General features: G+C 45.5%; 1 protein-coding gene across 1 annotated transcript in view; it reads right to left on the reverse strand.

Moving 5' to 3' along the window:
• The window catches only part of DYNC2H1 (dynein cytoplasmic 2 heavy chain 1), a 186277-nt gene that overhangs the window by 122509 nt on the left and 39664 nt on the right, over positions 1–24104 (reverse strand). The window contains exons 32-51 of the mRNA XM_078594604.1: positions 20258–20370; positions 19191–19304; positions 18647–18782; positions 18258–18460; positions 14255–14437; positions 12067–12249; positions 11395–11618; positions 10607–10725; positions 9518–9714; positions 8815–8973; positions 7981–8086; positions 6821–7028; positions 6187–6316; positions 5285–5440; positions 4444–4733; positions 2387–2633; positions 1657–1808; positions 1148–1292; positions 499–601; positions 49–219 (exon numbers count right to left, since the gene is read on the reverse strand). Coding sequence (XP_078450730.1) covers positions 49–219; positions 499–601; positions 1148–1292; positions 1657–1808; positions 2387–2633; positions 4444–4733; positions 5285–5440; positions 6187–6316; positions 6821–7028; positions 7981–8086; positions 8815–8973; positions 9518–9714; positions 10607–10725; positions 11395–11618; positions 12067–12249; positions 14255–14437; positions 18258–18460; positions 18647–18782; positions 19191–19304; positions 20258–20370 — 3339 coding nt within the window. The remainder of the gene's footprint in view (positions 1–48; positions 220–498; positions 602–1147; positions 1293–1656; positions 1809–2386; positions 2634–4443; positions 4734–5284; positions 5441–6186; positions 6317–6820; positions 7029–7980; positions 8087–8814; positions 8974–9517; positions 9715–10606; positions 10726–11394; positions 11619–12066; positions 12250–14254; positions 14438–18257; positions 18461–18646; positions 18783–19190; positions 19305–20257; positions 20371–24104) is intronic.

Below are 24104 nucleotides of genomic sequence, written 5' to 3' on the forward strand. Positions count from 1 at the left end.
CAGATAGACGTACACGTGCATGCGTCCTCACACACAGTTGCTGTGCACCTGCAAGCTGAGGTAGTGGGTTGGAGCCCCAGTCAGAGTGCAGCACAGAGGCCAGGGCAGCGTCAAAAGTGTCCCTTGCACGACTGCCGACCAGGCGATCGCGGAACTCACGGCATGACTCATACGCCCAGACCTCCAGCACAGCGTCTGCAGATGAGCTTGCACGATCCCCTGCCCCCCACCACCAACAATACCCGCACAGTCAACAACAGGCATGCACTCATTCATCCATTGAAATCATTCCGACACACATTAAGTTGTGCATGTCATAAAAATCGACTATTTTTGATCCATGCTAATTTGATGCTTAATTTTAGCCTTAGTGTGAATGGGCCAAATGTGAGACATTACGGATGAGAATTAGAGCAGAGATGGGACAGAACGAAACAGATGCAGTATTTGGTGCATTCATGTGTCTGCGTGCGTGGACGAAAGTATTGTCTTGCTCACCCGAGGAGGGGTCATATCGCAATAGACCCAGTGCCCACTGGGTCAAGTTGCGGGGAGTGAAGAGGTAATGGTTGTGGTCATCAGGAGTGAATTTGGCCCGAACCTGGAACAAGAAATAACACACTTTATCACATATAAAACACATGCACAGACAAATACATACATCCACATTCAAACATAAACAAGAAACGTATGCAAATACAAATGGATGTAAGGGATGTAATAATGGATGAATAGATAGATAATATAATGGATTGATATTACGATGGACAGGAGTATAGAGGTTGGTGGATAGATGACTTGATAGATGGATGGTTAAACTGATGGATAGATGGGGAAATTGATTGATGGATGGATGATGGATAATAGGATAAATGGAAGGACATGGATGGATGAATTGTTGGTGATATGTGTGGGTGATGGATTGTTGATTGGATCGATGGTTAAATGGATGGATGGATAGATGGCTTGTTAGTCTGATGTATTTATGAACAGCTTGTAAGTCAGGTGAATGGGTGATTTGATCATTATTGGTGGGATGGATTATTAAATGAAAAAACGGAAGCTTTGTTGGTAAGATGTATGGCTGGTTGAATGTCAGGAGTGTGTGTGTGCAGTGCTTGTTGCGCAAGCTAGGTGCCGGCAGCACCTGCTGGTACAGGGTGAGCATGGAGCCTGCGAGTTTCTTCACGGAAGCCGTGGCCAACCATAACGGGTGCGCGGGGGCGACGGCGTGCAGCACTGAGCCCAGATATGCGCAGCACACAGCCTGCAGCTCCTCCGCCTCCGGATAGCTGGACCACAGAGCGCACATACACTAATACATATACACTCATACAACTATGAAAAAGATCCCCCATATAGCCCTGACAAAGTTGTGTGCTGTTACCGAGCACGTATGAAGGCTGGTACGGCACACGAGGAAGTGTGATAGCACCATGCCTGACCACCTTTGTCTCCCTTGTGGCAATATTTATACACGCACTCGTATATACACACATTCACACAGATAAACACACTCATATAGAGTAAAAGCCCAATATAACGCGGCTCATTATACCACGGATTCGGATATACTGCAGGTCATGTCTCCATTAACTTCATGTTAACAAGACAACGATTGAAGCTGGGCGAACATGTGTGTGTGTGAGCACCCACTCAATGCATGCTATGCGCAGGATGGACGAGAGGCGCGGGGAGAGTGGGTGGCGCCCAGAGGAGCCCCCAGCCGTCATGGATGCCACCACCTGCACCCCCTCCAATCCCACCCACTCCAGTGCCTCGTCATAGAACCCACGGTACGTCAACACCTGCATCCAGAACCATCACGACACACACAATGTGATATCCTATGAGCCCACACCAGATATTTCATTTGCTGGTACTACCTGAGGTGGCATAGTTTTAATGGTTCCAATTTCTTTACGTGATCAATGAATGTGAATTATATGATAACCACTTGAAATTGAGTGGATCATCAAATAATTCACTATTATCAGCCATGTAAATAAATTGGTGCTTCTTAGGTTTTGCTTTCTTAGGTGGTACCAATTTCTGCTCTGGCCAAAGGACTATTAAAGAGGTTACAAACACATGGAGATTTCGTTTTATTGGATAATCTAAACCATAGTTCCTCACAATCACACTATAGGAACCCTGGTCTTTTCCCCAGCTTTCTCTCACTTCTTCTATCTCCCACCCCCTGTTGTTTTGCCTGTTGCAAGAAGGCTGTCATATACCCCTTAGAGTATCTATATTCCTCTATTTTGGCCTTCACCTTCCACCGATGAAGGGAAGTGACACGCTGGTGCCCCACTTATCTAATTATCTCTATATATATTCTCCTCTCCCTCTTTGTCTTCCTCTCCACATTCACTCCGTGTCTCACCTGCTGCAGGAAGGCCGACAGCTGACTAGTGCCCCACTTGTCGGGCCGTGGAAGGTTGACATCCTTGAGGTGCAGTACGAGGCGCTCACAGTCGCGCGGCCGAAGGGCCCGGCCAGAGCCGCTGCTGACCAGGGCACAGGCCTGCGCCAATGTCTGCAGCACATGGTGCGGCGCTGTCTGCGCGCTGCAGTGAACCGTGGCCACACGCACCGAGCGCAGCCGCGAGAATGCCTGCCGGAGCAGTGTGCTGCTCTCACATACACACACAGAAAGATCTCAAATGTAGCCATACAGACTGTGGGGTAGGTGCTGTTTGTGAAGATCATTTATTTAAGCCAAAATAGTACAAGAGGAAGTAGTGTGGCCAGAATAATTCCTGGCTACCTTTGCCTCCCTGGTGATTATGTTTATACACTGCATCAGGTGAACCTTATGGCGGGACCCTGGGGTCCCATGAGCCCCCGGCTCTCGCGTAAACATGATACTATAATGTAAACAAAAACTTTGCTCTTTTTCACCAATGGGTTTGAAGGATGGTGGCAAGTGTTGTCTTGTTAAACTATTCCTTTAAAACTATAAACTACTTACCAGCAGTACCTATATTTAAATACACTATCGAAAAAAATATTTACACCCCTCTGTCAATCATTGTGTTTCTCAGTGTAGATTTGTGAACACACTATGTAAACAGTACAGAGAATAGTATGCGTTTTCAATGCGCTGTTCATATTGTAACAAGCGTTTATACCAATGTTACTCTACAGAGCAGTGGGTCGCCGCTCCTCTTATCCGCATTGATACGAGCGGTATGTGGGGACTATGGCTTAACCGCAAAAAAAAAACCTATCTGCACAGATGCATACAGACAAGAGAAGCATTATCAAACAGGAGGAATTAATGGTGCAACGCATCTCATCTGTTAAATATCTGCAGGTAATAGAATTGTCATCGATTGATCATGGCTGCAGACATTGTTAGGTCACAAATAATAATGAAGATAAGAGAGCAGTTTCACTGTATTATGCATCCCGTGATGACAAATAAAGGACTTAAGTCGTGAATGATTCGCGCCAGGTGGGTCGCGGCATTGATGTGCGCGGTGGGACGGAGTCGGCAAAAATAAATAAATTAATTACGATTTTGACTTCCGTTATTCGGGACCCCGGGGTCCCACCATAAGGTTCAGGTGTTAATTTAAGGCCAAAATGACTTACGGAGTTCTGATGATGATTCCTATGGTGGAAAACAAAAAACTTGTGGACTCAATCGGCTCTTACTTTAAATAAAGGTCCTAACTGAACCTAACCTAAGTTGGTGGATTCTAAGCACAGGGCATGAAGCTCTGGGCCACAAGTCAATTTTATATGCACAGATAAAACATTTAATTAATTGTTCGTCTCAACTTTGCTCCTTACAGCACTCAAAATCTGAAGACGTTGTCATGACATCATGCTCACTGGCGCCTTCCAGTGGCAAATATAAAACATTTAGAAAATAGTTTAAAATGACAACTTTTTTAAACCGTGATGTCACCAAGCAACACATTCTTGGAAACGACCTAACTGAAATATTTTAATTGAAACAGAACGAGATCAGCAAAACACATACTGCTCCTCACACATGGAACAATGTTGCATCTGATCTGCATTATGTCGATAATCTCTTCCACTCCAATTTTTAATAAGCTATTCTTTCTATGATACATATCAAATTGTATACAATCACAATTTTTACTAAGTATAAAACATGTCATGTATTTTATTTTATTCTACCTTTGAATTACATTAAAATATGACCTGATTTGAATAAAGGCAAGACTACTCTCGATCTCCCAACTATCATCTTCACCATTACCATCCTCACCCACATCAACATACACTACAACCACCCCTCATCACCCACACCTTCACACTCAACACCATCACTCTCACCTTCACCACACTCACCACCCACACCATCACGACTTACACTCCCCCCACTAGCCTCATCACCACCGCCACCTTCACCACCACTGTGACTCTCGCTGCCCCCACCGGCCTCTCAGCGTGCCCCTTCACCTCTTGCCGCAGCCCTCGGGCCCAACGAGCAGGAACGGCTGTGGGTGACGCTCGTCGAGCCAGGGCCCGAAAGTGTCGAGGGCACGTCGCGCGTGCGCCGTCAGCACGACAGGCGGAGGCCCCCATGCCTCCTCCGCATCGGTGGCAGTAGCTGTGGCGTTGGCGACAGCGGAAGCAGTGTCGGAGTCATAGCAGCAGAGCCGTGGGGGCTCTGAAGACGCCAGCGATGAAACGAACACATCGAGGGGACGACGAGGATCCGGGAGGGACTCACCAACCCAGCCAAACACCTGCTCGCATGGAGACACAAACACAAAACGACACGCACACACACCCATTTGTGTCACTAAAAAGTGCTTAACGCATTCATCATTAACACTGCCCCATTACAGAAAAATAAATAACAGAATGACATTTCAGGCCATGGTCCTTCCTCAGCACAGAGACAACAAATATATATAGATTTTTTAATACCTCTCTTTGCCAATGTGTCTCTATGCTTGAAGAATAGGTCACAAAAACAATCCCATATGACTCACCGATGCCGATATATACATATTCCAGACTCATTTAAAGCTGAGTCGACCTTGGGAAAGACCAAAAAAAAAGTTCAGACACCACTTTCCAGTGACGTTAGCCATGGGCCAGGAAACAAACTCAGGTCACGTCCCACATAAACCAATTACAGAAGTGCATGACCTTCAATCAGGATTTTTGCAATCTTCCCACAGTAATTCATGCGCTTTAATCACAGCACATGTGGAACTTCTAGCAGCTGCAGCAGAAATAGAATAGATTACAGGGGAAGGGAGACATGGGGTTAGATATGCCTCGCGCCCACCTCTTTAGCAAAGTCAAGTCGTGTCCGGGGAGGGAGGTTTGCGCCTAGACCACGGACGAGTCCTACGGCAAAGTGGGTTCGGTGAGAAAAGCTGTGCAGGTGGGACAGCCCACTCATCACCACTCCCACTAGCGAGCACGGCACCACCTGCTCACTCTGCATGCATGGGTACACACAGGCAAACGTGTGTCAGAGTGAGTGACTGCACTTGCACAAGTGAGAGATTGTGTGCAACCAGACGAGCGAGCCTGCGTGTGGGTGTGCTAGTGAGTGACTTAGTGTGTGTTTTTGGATGTATGTGTGTGTTTGCGTAAGTTAGTGTGAGTGATCTGCTGTACTTGTGCAAGTGACGATCAGCGAGCAATTGACTACTATGTGTGCGTGGCAAGCGGCTACTAATCATTTAATCTGCATGAGCAAGCAAGGCACTGTGTATATGTATAGCTGTCCAAGTGAATGAGTGTGCGCATATGAGCAAGTGTAAGATAAGCAAATGTGACAGTAAGCAAGTGAGCAAGTGAGTAATGTTGTGAGTCATCAGTTGTGAGAGATAGTGAGCGACAGAATATGAGTGATCGAGTGATCAAGTGAGTCAGTGTGATAGTGAGTGAGAATGAGCAAATGCAACAGTAACCAAATGAGTGAGCGAACGTGAGAGTGATCGATGGAGTTCAAAAGTCAGTTACAGTGAGCATTTTGCTGTGTACTGAGTTAGTGTGCAAGTGAGTGAGTGTATGAATGTGAATATGTGAATGTAAGTGAGTGTGAGTATATATGCGAGTGTCACACCTGCTTGGTGACCCAAGAGAGGGCATGGTAAAGGTGCGCCGAGCTAGTGTGCGAGTGAGTGTGTGGGAGCATGTGTGGGGATGGGAGAGTGTGAGTGTACGTGAGTGGCACACCTGCTTGGTGACCCAGGAGAGGGCGCGGTAAAAGTGCTCATTGATCAACTCCCCCAGGTCATCGCGCACTGCCTCATCCTGCCGGCTCAGCCAGGAACCAACTAGCGCACGCACATCTGTATCCTCATCACTACAACAACACAGCCGCATGGACAGCGACGTACATAGGGACACAACCACAAAGAGCCATGTACAACGATTACATATGCAACTCTCAATTGTGAACAAGCTTTAAAATCAGTCCACGAATGAAACCTTCATTTTCTTATGGAATTCAACTGCACAAAGAAATGTCCACAGAGAAACATGTGCATGTCATGCACACACATCTTATGCCCACGTACACAAATTGTAACACATGCAGTAATTGCATTGGTATGCATTATGTCACATTTGCTCAAATTAAAGCTCCTTATTAAAATTGTTGCAGTTAATCACACCTAAAAACATTCGATTGTGGCAAAGGTAGGCTGTGTGGTATGTTTCATAGCAATTGGTCTGAGGGTTTTTAAGCTTCCGTGAAAACATGTAAGGTGTCTTTAAACGGACAGAGATAATATTTCCCAGGTACAGCAATATGTTTCCTATGAACTCCCTCATCAATACAAAAAAATCCCATATGTTGGTGCCGCACCTGAGGAAGATCATGCCCATACGGGAGACAGTTGCGGGAGAGGCACTGCTCAGGTCATGTGTCTCAAAGATGAAGTTGACGTTGGGACCAAACTGGATGCGCTCGCCGCTGGGCATCGTGAGCAGGCGGTTGTCATCAAGCACAGAGTTCAGGGACTCAATCCACTCGGGATCCACGTCGCCGTCACACACCACCCATGATTGCACATCTGTGACACACCCACACAGGCACATATTTCCTCTCTCGCCATACAGAATGGGGAGGCAAGGGCTGTTAGTAAGCACCTACTGAGGCTGGAACATCACACGAGTGGGTACTGTGGCTAGAATAAAAGAGCTTGTTATTTTCAAGTTATTTATATGTATTGCCCTTTTGTAAATCCACTAGATGAGGACTTCCCAAAAACCACGTGGGTCATGGGGTGTTATTCGACCATACTTCAGTCCAAGTTGATGAAAATGGGGAGCAAAGGCATGGTAGTAGAGAAGCACACTCCATCAATGGGATTTTGCTGCACTACCCTCTGTACACGCAACGAAGTGTAGTCCTGCAGCCACATATAACAACCTGGCATGCATAGTGGTCACCTATTCAAGCACGTCCCAGGCTCAAATCTGCTTAGCTTCCAAAATCTGATTAAATCTAGTACATAAATGGGTGCATGATATCCTCCAGCCACTAGAGACACTACATGCAAAACAATATAAATTTTTTTTTTATCAAATCATAACTCCAAATTGTGACAATTGATTAAATAGTACCGGAGGCAATTCAATACTTGACTAATTCACGCACATACATGCGCGCGCATGTACACATGTAGCCCTGCAGCCACATGCTCAATCATATACACACACATACAACAACAGTGACGTGCACTTTAAGACCACGTGACACTGCAGATACCAGTCGTCGGCAAGTCCACTCAGCTCCACATCCTTCTGAACCACATTAGTCCATCTCTTTACCAGCCCAGGGCGTGCCCCCTCTATCCGGCCCAACAGAAGCTGCTTGAGCATGTGGTGGCTGGGCATGCGGGCTACATGGCCCAGCCAACGCAGCCTTGCCCACCAAAGGAGCTCACTGATGGGAATGTTACCAGATCTTGTGACATACATACGGACACATGCACACACAAACAGGTACACTCCGTCTCTGACCCTGTGGCTGCCGCACAACAGCACGGGCACTGGCTGTGAGGACGCCATCCGTCCACTCGCGCGTGTCCATATCAAGGTGTCCCAGCAGCTGGGCACGTGGCAGCGCCTGGGATCACGCCAAGGTCACAGTCAGACTCACAGCGCAACACTCAGTGAGCCCCGGCAAAGGGGGCAGCAGGGCTATCTCACACTTACAACAACTAATGAAGGTGGTTTTGAAGCTTTCGTGACTGCAAGGATTCATATTCTTGGGTTTTTTCGGTAAAGTCACGTAGGTAAAAAAATTAAATTAATAAAAGTAACATAAAAATAGTACAGCGAGTGTGCTGTGACGGTTCCACCTGAAGACGGAGGCTTGTGTTGCCTCCGAAACGTCGTGATTTTTATTTTATTTTTTATTTTACTTTTACTAATTTAAATTTATTACCTACGTGACTTTACCGAAAAAACCCAAGAAAACTAATGAAGGTGATTAGATAATAACTGAGCTGGATGTCTGCGCAAGTAATAACATGTGTGAGATGGCTACGCTGGATATTGCAGTAACAGCATGTCTATATTGAATTATACTGGCAGATGTATGGGTGGTGGACACCACATGGCATTTAAGTCAGCATTTAAGTATTCATGAAAATGACAGCCACCATTTACAACATCACAGCACACTCCAGTAGTGGCTGTTAAAAAAAAAAACAATAATTCTGTTTTGGAAAATGCTAGGTTCCTCAAACTCACTAGACTGAAAAACGGGCAATCCTGTTTGGAATAACTTGAGATATCTCCTCATTCTCAATGTAAACCCCAGCAATTTTGCGGGAGGTCGTGGTGCGAGACCTTGGGGTTGAGCGTGTGCTGGACGACGGTTCGGCCCAGGCGAGCAAGCGCCATCCGCAGAAGCGACCAAAGAGTCGACTTTCCAGCTCCACTTGGCCCCACCACCACCACGCCCGTGCGCTGGCGCAGCTGCTCGTGCAGCTCCAGCGCCTTTCTCACCTGCAAGTATGCAGCACCAGGGTTATCAAGGAGCACCATGACCGGGGAACAAGAGTTAGAGGAAAGCAGGGGTATTGAGGAAAGACAGAGATCAGAAGAAATGAATGGAGATAAACAGAGATTTAATTCAGTGTAGAGAATGAAGGTGAGGGGGAAGGAGCACATGGAATACAGCGGAGGCCAAGGGAGACCAAAGAAAACAAGAGCAGACCAAGACAGAGACCAGTAAAATATGAAAAATACACAGACCAGGGGAGAGGAGGTAAAATGGAAATAAACTACAGTGCCCTACGGTGGTATTCTTGATTATGACATAAAAGTGTTTTTTGGGATTTTATTGAAGCTTAAAGCCCCGGTGTGACATACAAGATAAAACCTTTTTTTTGTTACAACTTGCTTTGAAATGGAAATGGCCAAGCAGGACCCTCGTGAAAAATAGTCTGAAACCACCTTTCTAAATGATTAATAGCATTATAACTAATTGCCATTAGAATAAACAGCACTCTGCCAAATGTACCACTGCACACGAACCCCTACCACCTGCCTGCGCGTCCACGACGGCAAGACCCGCATGCGTGCACGCCTCCAGCAGGGCATCGTGCAGCTCCCCATGTTCCACGCCTCCCAGGTCCGTGCCGGGAAACACGTCGCGCACGAGGGCGTCGAACAGCGTCACGTCAGCGAACGCCAGCTTGGACAGCGTGTTCACGCGCAGCGCACGCACCACCAGCCCACTCTCATCTGCCGTGCACGCAGATGATGTGGAGACTCAACACATGGGTTCAAGAAGAAACGAGACACAGCCTGGGTGCTCCAGTACCTCCGCACAGGAAAATTGCTCCTTAAACAAACTAAAAGCTCCACAGGCAACCATCTCTCTTTTTGTAGATACGTATCTGGGCTGTGTGTCCAAGGCTGTCCAATACATCTTTTAAGTTTTACGAATGAGAAGAAATTACTTTCAAAGCTTCAAGTTATGGTTAAGCATATCATGTCACTCTAGTGATGTTATTTTGATGCTGCTCCTATATATTTCATGAATACACTCTTTAATGATGTCCTCGTATGTAAATGCATTTCTTTTGTTATTATTGCACAACATGTAACACATAACCTAGGTACATATTTGCTGATAAGAACAACTTGCTCAACTAAGCTTGAAAGAGTTAATACATTTCCTCTGTCCGTCTGTCTGCATGAAACATGGGGGCACAATAATTCATGTAATGATGATCCAATATGAAATATAGTAAACATCTGTTTTGCTATTACGTACTTACTCTATAAAAACTAGACGAAACCCATCACTAAAACGTTTGCACCTTACCGGCCGAGGCCCACACACCTCCACTCCTAATGATGACATCATTACATGGAACATCATCTCTTGGTGTGGATTGAAACATGTTATCACAAATTAATTACTTCTAAGTACAAACACGTTTTGAAGAGTATTACAGAATCCATGCATATGCTTGATTTTTATTCCATTTTCTTCCTTGTCTATGTTGCGTCTTTCATTTGGTACCTACCCACGAACTGATCAAATCACTCCATCTCCCAGTAGACTTACTCTCGAGTATTAAGTCATTATTTAAAATTAGGAGCCATACAGAGACACGTGTGAACAAACCTATTTTCTTGTCAGCTCCTTCCTGCCTCGATGATTGCAAGAGACTGCCACAGCCCCTGAGCACTGTCTTTAGAGCACGCAGACCCCAGTCGTAATGCTGCTGTGGGCTCAGCAGCTCCCTGCATAAGATCAACGCAGGCACATAAACAAAACACACGGACCAGTCACTAAGGACTCCAATCAGCTTCAAACCCTCCCGCACCACATCTCTTCTCTAACCTGTGCCACGTCCATTTAGTCCTCCTCTATCTGGCCAAACAGAAACTGTTTGGGCATGCAGTGGCTTGACTTGTGGACTAAATGACCCAGCCAAAGCAACCTCACATGCTGGAGGAGCTCACTCATGGGATTGTGTCCAGATCTTTTTGGACCTACACTTACACAAACAATTGTTAGGCCACTCACACATTCTCAAGTGCTTTTTTGCTCACCCACACAAAGACAAAAATTCCCTGTTTAGCCTTAAAACACTTTTGGGGCAAGTGTTGTTAGCGAGCATCTATGAAGGCCAGAACGGCACACGAGTGGGTGGGTGGTCAGCACCTAAAAGCTCCACAGTCGGCCCAGGGGAGGCCCAGGACCAGTTCAGATAAACGTCACTGGTGTTGGCCCTGAGCGGAAATCGAACTCAGGTCGCTGGGTTCGTAGTGCAGCGCGCGAACCGCTACACTACCGCACCCCATTTTTGCTCACCCACACTCACCCATTCTCACCAACACACTCTCCCACGGATAACTCACTCATAAACACACTTGCTCCCTGACACAAACCCACAATCGCTCTCTTACTTGGCGAGGCTAAAGATGGCGCAGAGCTTGGCACCGAGTGCATGAGCATCTGTGAACCCCTCCGAGTGCAGGATGACGGCTGCAATGAGCTCGTTGTCCGGCCGCGTCATCGCCACGGGCCGGAATAGCTGCTTCAAGTTGTCCGGCAGCTTCTGTCTGCCGCCATAGCCCTTTCCGGCTGGGTTCAGGGTGATGAATATACCTGAATTGTGGTCTAAGACAACCTTGTGAGGGACAATTTGGGGGAAAGGAGGGGTGGTTAGAGGTATGAGCTATTTTCCTAATGCTTTTTGTGGCCTTGTTACAATCATAATCAATTATGATTATTTTATTTCTGGACGAAAGTTGACTTCCTCTCGGGTGAGATCTCTCCCTTGGCTGTTACTATCATTCTATTTAACCATAGGCCAACATCCCTTATAGCAATGTACTATTTTTAACAATTAAAATGATGTATTTAACCCACGTATGTTGTTTAATCCAAGTGTTTCTCTGTCTCTTTATGTACCTGCCAAACATGCATCTTTCCATGCTTTAAAAAAAAATAAGTTTTTGCACCAAACATTAAACCACTTAAGTAACAACTCACATCATTACAGCATAAATCACGACTCTCAGTTAAATACCATTCCATATACCACACTACACATCAAGCCACGCCACGCAGAACACCTGGCTGCCAAGCAGGGTGCAGCTGTGCGCACGGCATTTGAGCGCGTCCTGGATGGTGTGGATCTGCGTGGAGACGGCAGACAGCACTGTCTCCTCAAGACGGTTGAACTCATCAAAGCAGCCCCAAGCACCACACTTGACCAGCCCCACGAAGATCCGTCCAATGGCTCGCACGTCGATTCCCTGGCGACATGATAATCATCATCAGTCAAGATCTATCCACTGCTGAACCAAGGCCTTCACAAGCAGGCAACATCTGTCACGATCTCGTGATGCACCAATCAACCAATCCCCTGTGCACAACATGTTTTCATAACTCCATTTCAGCATTAGAAGTCCTCTGGAGCATGTTCCCGCCGTTGGCTGCCATTGTGCTTACAAAATATTACCTTCAAATATTTAGCGAGTTTGTTGTACATAACTCTTCTTGAGCACATCTTTACCTTCTCCCCAACTTTGAAGCCTTCTTTATTTAATTATTTTACAATTTCCATTCGTTAATTTCCATTTGTTGCTATGATTATGCCAGTGGCAAATATGAAACAGTTTATATTTTCTCATTTACATTCATGTGTTTATTACTTACAATCCATACAAAAATCATGGTCGTTATTTGATTATAGAACATATTCTTTTTAATGAAATGTATTTACTTTCCTATTTTCATTGTGCCACATTTAAACTCGTTAATTTAATTAGCCTAAAGTTAAAAGTGGAATATAATTGCAGAGAATATTCATAACAAGACAAAGATCTCCGGGTATAACCTTTAACTGACTCTTGGGGCAAGTGATGTTTACAAGCACCGATACAGACCGACACGGCACACAAGGGGGTTGGGGGCCTGCAACACCCATGGCCACCTTTGTTTCCCTAGTGGCATTGTTTATACATTGTACACGGTACTTATTTTAGTTGCCCTGGGGGAGGCCCAGGACCAGTTCAGATAATCGTCACTTATGTTGGCGATGACCGGAAATCGAACTCAGGTCACTGGGTTCGTAGCACAGTGCGCTCACCTCTGCACTACCGCTCCCCACAGACATCTACACACACATAAAGCACACTCCTACTCACACTCCCACTCGCTTCAACAACAACCGCCATTCACCACAAAGTGGCGGTGATGTCACTACGGCCCTTGTGCCAGGCTAAGCGCACTTTAAAGCTATGTGAAGTGTCGAACGCCCGCTGGCAAGAGGTCATGGGACAGACACAGGTGCCATGAGTTGACTGACTGAGATGACTTGCCAATACACCACCCGTGCCCCCTACTGTGCCCGGCGCTCCACTCGTTGTTGTGAACGTCACTCCTCTGCCCTCCATTGTTACTGGAGGGCGACTGCCTCCAACTGCCCAGTAGTGTCCTTCACAAGCCTCCTCCAGAGGCTGATCTTGACACCGCTGGTACCAGTCATCGACAAGTCAACTCAGTTCCACATCCTCTAGTACCACATTACTACATCTCCCGGTCCAGCTCCCGACAGAGGAGTGACAGCCTTTCCTCTTCAGTGATGGTTCGAACATTCCACATGGCCACTCGAAGTGGCTTATTGCTGTTTGTGGAGGAACCCTGAGGGTAAGAATTCAGTCTCCTGGCACTGCAAAATGGGGTTTGGCCAGGTAACGTCATAGACGCCTGTCCCTCCAGGGCTTCTGGCACAAGCTTTGTTCTATATTTTGCACGTAGTTCAGTGGTAGTTGAATTGAAGGTGGAGAGCTTACCAGCCCCTCGCACCCATCCAGAGTCCCCATTTGGCTGCTGTGGTGGCTACAAGCGCCATTAGGGGAATAACCGATTTTGGAATTGGCCTTCCCTCCATGGCATTGCTCACATCCACCACAGCGTTACCGTCCACCACCACTGAGGAGGTAGGAAGTTGTTTTCAACACACACACATTCACTATGATTATTCACACACACATACACAGTCCCATTCTCTTGAACACACTCCCAATCACACTTCCACTTACATACACCCACTCACACAAACTTTCACACACTTTACACATAGAACCCATTCCCACATACTTGAAAAACAATTGCGTATAGGAAATGGTAAATGACTAAACTTATACAAGTAAATTTTTACTTAAATAAGCTGAGTTACTGAACACTTGGTGACACATTCACACTCACCCACTCAGTGCATATGCCAGTACCATGCCTGCCAGTGTACATCCTCACCTCATCACAGTTGAAAACAAGGACCTGGCGGCCGAAGAGACCACCCAGTGCCTTGACGGATTCGGTTTTGCCAGTGCCGGCGGGGCCATAAGGATTTCCACCGAGCCCCATGCGCATGCCCTGTGTCAGCGTCAGGTAGCACTTGTCTGTGAGTGGGGTGTGTACTAGCTGCTGGGCATTACCCTGGGAACGCACAGGACACACATGAGACACAGAGGGTGGTACATGAATGATCGGGAACAGACACCAACTGGCTGTGCTGTACCTACTCCGACACGCTGCTCAAAGCGTGGAAACTGCCAGTGCTGCCTGCCTGATATTGCTGTCAGTCTGCCTACTTGGACTGCTGGATTGCCTGCCAACCTGTTCTGCTGGCTGCCTGTCTGCATTACTGGCCCGTCGGCCTGCGCTGCTGACCTATCGGTATATGGACTGGTCTGCCGGCCTGCCTGCTGGACTCCTGGAGTTGATGCCACCCTGCCTGTCTGTTGGTCTGGTTGTCGGGTCTGCCTGACTGCCTGCCGGTCTGCCTGCTTGAATGCTGGTCTACTTGGGTTGCTGTGCTGCCTGGGATAGTGCTCCTGGCCCTGCCTGAGCTGTGCTTCCTGGTGTCAATTTGCAGCTCTCCTGCCGACTTCAGCATTTTCTTGCTGTGGATGTCCCACCTGATGAAGTTCGCTTGTGTTGCAATCGAAACGTCGTGATTTGTTTTATTTTATTTTATTTCTACCTACGTGACTTTACCGAAAGAACCAAAGAGTATGGATTCCTGCAGTCACGAAAGCTTCAAATCATGATTGTAAAGAAATAACTTTATTCAATATATATTACGGCATTATCATTTTTACTCTCTTCACTTTATTTCTTAAGTTTGTCATTGCAGTTTTCATCATATTCAGCTATTTCTACTGCCCGTTATGATTTACACATTGCCTTCTTTAAGTGTTCTTCTTTATCTGATATTTCACAATACTGTACCTTTCCACCCTTGTATGATAAACTGTGTCTTATACTTGGCACAACCTTTAAAAAATCGAATTTTGTTTTCCAGATTTGTCAAGTCCTCTTAGACTTTCCTCAATGTTAAAATTATATTTAATTAAATCTAGTAATTGAGATGAATGTGTAAAACCCTGGGTATAAGTGTTTTAATACTGCTATTGTGAAGTACAGGGATTGAACCTAACCCTGGTCCAAATTCTGTATTGCAACAACCAGCAGTTACTATGTTTCATCATATTTTTTTTTATATAATAGGATTTTGAATTATTCATATACATATTCATGACGTTTTAAATAAATGTGTTACATTCAAATTAAAAATGTATCAATTGGGCCCAATTGTTGATACATGAAACTATATTTTCAATAGTTTACGTAATAAACAAAACTGTGAAGCATTATTCCTTGACTTATCATAGGCCTTTGACACTTGATCACAACATCTTGTTGACTTCTCTTGATCAACTATGGTTTGAGAAGATGCCTTGGTTTGAGTAAAAAAATATTTGTGAACAACTTCATGTTGTTAACCAGTAAGACATGTCATCTGGTTTGGTTAGTACAGGGTCGAGAACCTTTCAAAGAAGAAGAGACATTTTTTGTCTTTGACCAAAAACGTTTGAGAGCTGCATCACACATATTACAACTTGTACACAAACACAGCAGGTATGCAACGGAGGGGGAAGCCAGGAGCTGCAGGTTGTCGACCCGTAGGTTCCTATATAAAAAGGTGTAGAACAGGGTTTGGTATTGGAACCCATTATATTCTCTCTATATATAAATACATTTCGCAGTGGTTTAAATTGTTCTTTAACCAATGTTTTTGCAGATGATACTGTTTTGTTATTGGTTGCTCGCCTAATTATTTACAAAACAATTTACAAAAGGAGGTTGATGTTATTAAGAATCAATAATTGGCTTTAAAATTCGTGCTTAACATTAGTAAAACTACATTTATGTTTGTATCCTAACAATAATTGTGGTGATTCCCTTCAAATCTCGATCATGGCATTGAATGGTCTAATTAGTTAACAGACTGATCAATATAAATACCTTACGTTTATTAGTGATACTGCCTTACCCTTTCATATCCATCTTGATCAACTAATAAAAACAAATGTAAGGTTGGCTTATTGTACTGAAACAATTCCAATTTGTACACTGATTAATCATTGAAGCTACAGTCATTGCGTTATTTTACTACTTTGATGTAACTTAAACAAACTTAACTCTGTTTACCATGCTGCATTACGACTTGCGGTAGATGCTCCATATAGGATACATCACTGTGAACTCTATGCCATGGCTCGACAAATGTCCTTGGAGGTCAGAAGACATTTGAACTGGGATATTTTTTATTAACAAGGCTATTTATTGTCCGAAGATCTTCTCTTTATTTGCTTGACCTATTATTACCATGAGACAATCCAAAAAATCTGCGACAGGCATCTGTTTGTCTGTTAACAGTACCCAGATTTCACAAACAAATTGGCTCAAAATCATTTAATATAGCTGCCCCAAAGTTTTTGAACCACCTGGTTTCATATAATGGCATCTCGAGTCTGCTGACTCTTAAATCACTCAAGTTAAAGTGTAAATGCAATTTTACAAAATAATTGATATTTTTAAGTGTTTGTTTTTTAAATATGTAATTGTGTAATTATTTTATGTTGTCTGCCAGCAGAATCGCCCTTGAAATAGAGCTTCTTAGCTCAATGGGCTTCACTCGGGAAATTCATTTCTGATGTTGATCCTCCACTTCCTGTTGCTGCCACAGTCCAGTTGTCACCAGTTGCTTACTACCATCATTCACTAGCTTCCTCCAAAGACGCCGATTCTGAAATCGTCAGTTGTAAGTCCACTTAACTCTAGGAAACATTTGTACCTCATTAGCACATCATGTATATAAAGACAAATATCTCCTTCATAACCATACAGACTGTTGTGGCAAATGCTGTTAACAAGTACCTGTGAAGGCCAGAACAGCACACTAACAGGTGATGTGGCTGGCCTCACAGCTGGCTGCCTGTCTCCTCAATACTGATGTTCACACTCTACAAGGCACTCAATCAAGACTAAGTCTTTCTCGTGTTCCAGTTTCCTTAAATTATGCCACTCGCATAAAATTAGTCAAAAATCCCAATGCAAGATCCTCCTGAAAAAGAGTTTTAAGACTCAACGACGTGTTTCTAGATATATTTAATCAAATAAAATTTTATATTTATCGAGTACTCTCGCTCAAGGTGCTTGACATAGTTTACAAAAAATCGTGACAGAATAGAAAGATGTAGATGGCAAGGGAGTGCAAGAATTTGGGAATGAGTGGCCACGACATAGGGTACTTAAGGACCACGAAAGGCAGGGGAAGGGCCAGAAAGGAGTTGGGGTGAGGGGAGGAAAGAGGAATACAATGGGCAATAGAGCAGAGGTAAGCTGATATCGTCAAGGAGCATAAACCATCACGCGAACTCCGGTCATCCTCGCAGGGGCTTTTGGCTAGCCATCTAAGACGGCCACTGCATCGCGCACTTCTAGATGCGCTTCTGCGGCTGTCTGGAATGCTCTTCCTTTCAACATGAGGAAGCCACTGGACCTATGCACTTTTAAATGTAGATTGAAAACCCATATCTTGAGAACTACTTAGTTTGTTGTCCTTCCCCGGCACCTCTAGTTAAGCATAGTTAGCTACATACAGTGCGAAAGAAGTTCAACATATGTACATAAAAATAAAGAGCAATGGGTGGAATGGTACCATAGTGGTTAGCACACTCAGTTATGAGTGGTATCTGAATTGGTCCTGGGCCTCCCTTTAACTAAGCCACACTAGCCAGCGTCATGAAGCATGTTCAAACAATCCAATGACCAACACAACATGGTAGGCTTTCCTCCAGCAATATTCGTGACAATATTTTCTGTGACCATAAATCGAACTCTGGTTATTGGCCTCACAGAGCAATGCATCAACCAATGGACCACCATCCAAATATGCACCCACACATACCTGGTACTCATAGGTGTACAGGAATTCAGCATCCACCATGCGTGTGACGCAAGTTCCGTCAGAGCGGATGTAAAAGCGGAGCTGTCTCTGCCAGTCCCAGTGGTGGATGTCTCGGGCGCCAGCTGTGTTGAGGGTCTGCGCCACATCTAGGGCATGCACTGCGTCGAGCACAAGTGCCTTCAGCTTCAGCGCCAACACCGGGTCTGTAACGGGTACACACAGAGACGTGCAGCCATTTGGGGACATGCGAATCGAGCCAGAGGAAGGTGGTGTAAGTGCAGCTTAAAATTATACCTCACAACCAGAAGTGGTCAGCATCTAACAGCCTCTGGAATTAGATGAATGAAGACAAGTGGCAACTCACCTCGTGTATCTGTATGTGTCCGTACCTGTGTGTGTACCGGTGAAACGCGTGTATGCCTGGATCTTTTCACGCAGCTCCACCTCCAGCTGAGACAGCCCCAACGCCGGCAGCGCTTGTTCCACATCCCCTGTGAATCGGACTCGCTCAGCCAAGCACAGAACCTGCTCACCGGGAACACGTGAGACACACACCAAGGCATGGTACGAGTGTGTATTGAAGTGTGTGCATTAGTAAATATTCGTGTGGGTGTGAGTATAATGTATTAGGGGTATAACAATGAACAAACCTTCTGACTCGCCCCTGATAGACTTCTGTGAAAAAATAACTTCATAGCTCATCGGATTTCTCCAGGATATATAAAGATTCTGACTCTGAATGGGAGCCAATCTAGTGGCTGTAGAAGTGATGCAAATTGATAAAAGAATAAAACATTCCTTCCACATGATTTCATGAATGTATTGAGCTGAACAATCAATATTAAGTATGAATAAATGCATCATTCCCCACTGCAGAGCACATGTGTATGTGTGAATGAGTGCACGTGTGTGAGTGAACGTGTGCGAGTGAACCTGAGATGGGTACTGAGAGGGGTCAATGTCCCCACTCTTGCCATTCTTCAGACACTGCACCAGCAGCTGCTTCAGTGTCTGCCGCATCTCCTCAGCCAGCGTGCCCAGCCACACCTGGACACCAAGAGCCACACACACACCTCATTAACGCTAATGAGGACATCACGCATTAAAGATTGTAGTGTTAATGGAACTTCTAGAAGTGTTGCTGTTTGTGTTGTCGGTATGTGTCGTGTTGGTAGAGTTGCTGGTGTTAAGTCATGCCTATTATGGCAATGATAATAACATCGCAGATAGAGTTTCTGAAATGAAGATGGCGATGATCGTGGTGATTGTAATGTTGATTAAGGTGATGATCCTCATGCTTATATAGTTTCTATTAGTGTTATTTGGTGGTGATAAACGTGGTATGAATTGTGTTAATAGCGTCACTGGCAGTGTTGTACTGTTTCTGAAGATCTGTTGATTATGGTGATGATAGTCGTGCTGCTTGTAGTGTTGGTCGTGGTGAAGACAGCATATTTTGTGGTAGCAATGAAACATTCTAGATTTGAAGCTTTCGTGACTGCAAGGATTCGTATTCTTAGGTTTTTTCAGTAAAGTTACGTAGGTAAAAAAAATTAAATTAATTAAAGTAAAATAAAATAAAAATCACGACGTTTCGGAGGCAACACAAGCTTCCGTCTTCAGGTGGAACCGTCACAGCCACGACAGCTGTATCAAGTAAATGAGAGATTACATATTAATAATTAATAAAAAGTGTGCCATACTTGGCCCTTCCCCTCTTCAACCATTATATATTCGGAGTGGTAGCTCTTGTAATCTCTCATTTACTTGATACAGCTGTCGTGGCTGTGACGGTTCCACCTGAAAACGGAAGCTTGTGTTGCCTCCGAAACGTCGTGATTTTTATTTTATTTTACTTTTATCAATTTTAATTTTTTTTACCTACGTAACTTTACCGAAAAAACCTAAGAATATAGCAATGAAACATGTTTTTTTTCTGGAAGTGTTGAAAATTGGTATTTATGGTAGCGATGATGCTGGTGGGGAAGCTAAGCTGTCACCTCAACGTCAGCCGTGACCTCCACTTGCTGTCTGAGTGGCACCAACTCCCCCTCCAGGGATCGCATAGCCATGATGTGATGACACCCATCATCAAAATCGACGCTGTGAATGCCTGCACACAAGAGAAAAAGATCCCCTGTGAAGCCTTAAGAGACTTTTGCGGTAAGTGCTATTAGCGAGCACCTGTGAAGGTTGGCACAGCACACAAGGGGGTGGCCAGCACCAGACCAGCCACCTTTGTCTCCCCAGTGCTGATGTTTATACACATGAGGGTGTTATTTAAGGCCATGAGCGGGAATCGAACTCAGGTCACTGGATTCAGAGTGCGCGCTTATCACCACACTACTGCTCCCCACAGATAACAACAACTGACATTCATGACTAAGCGGCAGTGACATCACCATCGTGCTTGTGCCAGGCTATGTGCACTTTGAGGCCACATCAAGTATCAAAGGTTCAATGGTGGGAGGTCACGGGACAGACCCAGGTACCATGGGTTTACTGAGATGACTGGCAGATGCACCACCTGTGCCCTTACAGTGCCAACTTTCTGTGTTTCAGCTGCCCGGTGCTCAACTCGTTATTATGAGCATCACTCCACTGCCCACCGTGGTTGTTGGGGGGCGACTGCCTCTAACTACCCAGGAGTGTCCTTCACAAGCCTCCTCCACAAAAACCGATCTTGACCCCGCTGTTACCAGTAATTGGCAAGTCCACTCAGCTTCATATCCTCCTGTATCACATCAGTCCATCTCTTTTTTAGCCCGTGTCGTGCCTGTTTAGCCCCCTCTATGCAGCCAAACAAAAGCTTTTTGGGCATGCGGTGTCTGGATATGTAGGTTACATGCCCCAGCCAACGCAACCTTGCCTGCTGGAGGAGCTCACCGATGGGACTATGTTCAGATTTCTGAAGGATCTGAGCTCCTCACAATCCAACCTGGTTAAATCCAGGATGAATCGCAGGCATGCCAGCCTAAAGGTTTTGAACCGGCGCAGATGTTGCAACAAACCAGGTAGCCTCCACACAGTATTGTGCAGCTGATGAAAAGATAAAACCGCCTGACTGATTCGGAGTGAGACATTTGCTGTAAAACTGGAGCTGGTCATAAGCATACTGCCCAGGTATGAAAACTTTTCCACTCTCTCCACAACTGCCCCATCACCAATGGGGAGTTGAGGGGTGGAGTGTTTGATGACACAAAATACCCAGGCAGACGCTTAGTTTTTATGGGACTGATGGCAAGGACCCACCTCTTAGTAGGACACTCCAGGTTCAGCAGCAGCACCTCCAACTCCGTTTCAGAGTCAGCAGCAATCACCAGATCATCAGCATACATAACATGGTTGAACAATAGGGAGTTATCCCTCGACCACACCCAGGCATCGATCAGCCTCCCATTGTATCTGTACCAGATGGAAATTTCTCTGGTACAGCCATGGAAAACTTCTCCGAAAAATATGTTAAATATTGTAGGAACCAGAGGACATCACTGGCACACCCCAAGGTGAACAGAGAATGGCTCTGACTCCTGGCCATGTAGCTTTACCCGGGTCTGCCCACCATCATGAAGGTTCTTAATGATTGTGAGCAGAGAGTCAGGGACGCTGAAAGCACGAAGAACAACCCAGAGGCCTGGCCTATTGATGGCATCATAGGCCTTGACCAGGTCAATAAAAAAGACATGTAGGTATTATTGGAATTCCCTATACCTCTGCTGTAGCAGACGGACATAATTTTTTTGGCAATTGTGCAGGACAGCCCTGGCCTGAAACCACATTGGGGCTCCGCAAGCCTCTCCTCAGCATGCCTGGCAAGGCGATGTTGAATAATCCTTGCCAGAACCTTTCCTGGCACACTGAGGAAGATGCCCCTGTAAATGTTAAGGTCTATGCAGTCCCCCTTCTTAAAGAAGGGGACCACAAAGGTCACCCTTCCAATCCTGCGGAACCCATCCAGTGGTCCAGACTATTGTAATGACATACAGGGCAATCTGTACGTAAATGCGATCTTCCCTCAGCAGTTCGCCTGGGAGATCATTCCTGCCCGGCATTTTTCCGGGTCTCAGACTTTGGAACACCTTGCCTACTTCCTCAACAGAGGGCACATCAGCCAGCCACTCACAGGGAGTGACAGCTTCTTCCAATATCACACATAGGCTTTCGTGACCAATATTATCCATAAGAGGATTTGTTTGGGTTAGATCGCGTAAATATTAACATGTCGTTGGCTCACAGTGATGACATCACATTTACCCCTTCTATTTAAGACCGAAACACGAGGAATTCTCCACAATGCTGGCTTTAACCTGATGAGTCTGGTTTTAATTACCCGCGAAATGTCATACTTGATTTGTAAATGTGAGGTTACTCTCCAACACACCCCTGTGCTGAACTAGTAACAAATTGGCATGTGTTTTTTTACGTGACAAACCTTACTAATTGGCTGTGTCGGGTGATGGTGGGTTTAATAACACATTTATATTTACTCTATCTAACCCAATATTTAAGGCACCACAACCCCAGCAAGGGCATCCCCACCTTGCCTAACTATGTTATCTAGACTGAGGGATTCCCCTCACCCAAGACCTCACAGAAATGCTCATAAAACTAGCGAACCTGTTCCTGGGGGTCAGAGATGGAATCACCATTCTTTTCCCAAAGGATAGTAATAGGTGTGGTGCTGCAAGTTAGTTTTTTTATGGAATTAAAGAGCGAGTTGTGATCGCGGGCTACTGAGGCCGATTTCACCTCCTCAGCAATCCGCGACCACCACTCATGTTTGCAGCGCCACACAGCTTTCTGAATCTCCGAGCGAAGGGTGTGGTAAGCCTCCTCATTCTCTGGCGTGGGATGCTGTAATCAGTGGGAGTAGGCCTATCGCATTTTCTCAGCTAGCCGGAACACCTCCTCTGTCAGTCAGGGTCTCTGGGGAGGTCTCGACCATGTACCCAAAGCAGCCATTGCAGCTGCATGAGCCACAGTCCTAAACCTCACCCATTTCCCCTCGGCATCAGGAGGAGGGGGAAACGATGGCAACCCCAGCTGCATGCGATGATGACATTCTTCCTTGCAACTTTCTTCACCTAGCTGAGACCAGGCCACTGTGGGTTTGAATGGGTCCTAGGTGGACACCAACCACTACAGTGAGAGAATGGTAGGCATATTTTGCACATGACAAGCCGACGGTCAATGGACAAGTCAGCTCCACGATAGGTCCTGGAGTCAAGAACATAGGCCAGCATCAGCTGTACCATCACTATATAGTCCAACAGATGAACCTTATGGCGGGACCCCGGGGTCCCGAATAAACAGAAGTCAAAATCGTAATTAAAACATTTTCGGCGACTCCCTCCCACCGCGCACATAAACGCCACGATCCACTTAGCGTGGATCATTCTGTTGTTATGTCGTCCAAGCGCAGTGAGGACGAATGCACAGAAGAGCTGAACAAGCAAATGCACTCCATGCTCGGGTATGGGCAGGATCATAAGTCTTATCCAAAGCTGCTCAAACTGCCTACACGACTTTAGTAATTTATTTGTCAAAAACGGTATGCATAATACAGTGAAACTGCTCTCTTATCTTCATTATTATTTGTGACCTACCAACGTCTGCAGCCAGGATCAATCGATGACAAGCCTATTACCTGCAGATATTTAACAGAGGAGATGCGTTGCACTGTTAATTCCCCCTGTTTGATAATACTTCTCTTCTCCGTATGCATCTGTGTAGATAGGTTTTTTTTTGTGGTTAAGCCATAGTCCCCACATACCGCTCGTATCAATGCGGAGAAGAGAAGCGGCGACCCACTACTCTGTAGAGTAACATTGGTATAAACACTTGTTA

Source organism: Lampetra planeri, chromosome 5, assembly GCF_965212315.1.
Source record: "Lampetra planeri chromosome 5, kcLamPlan1.2.h2, whole genome shotgun sequence".
Taxonomy (NCBI): Eukaryota; Metazoa; Chordata; class Hyperoartia; order Petromyzontiformes; family Petromyzontidae; genus Lampetra; species Lampetra planeri.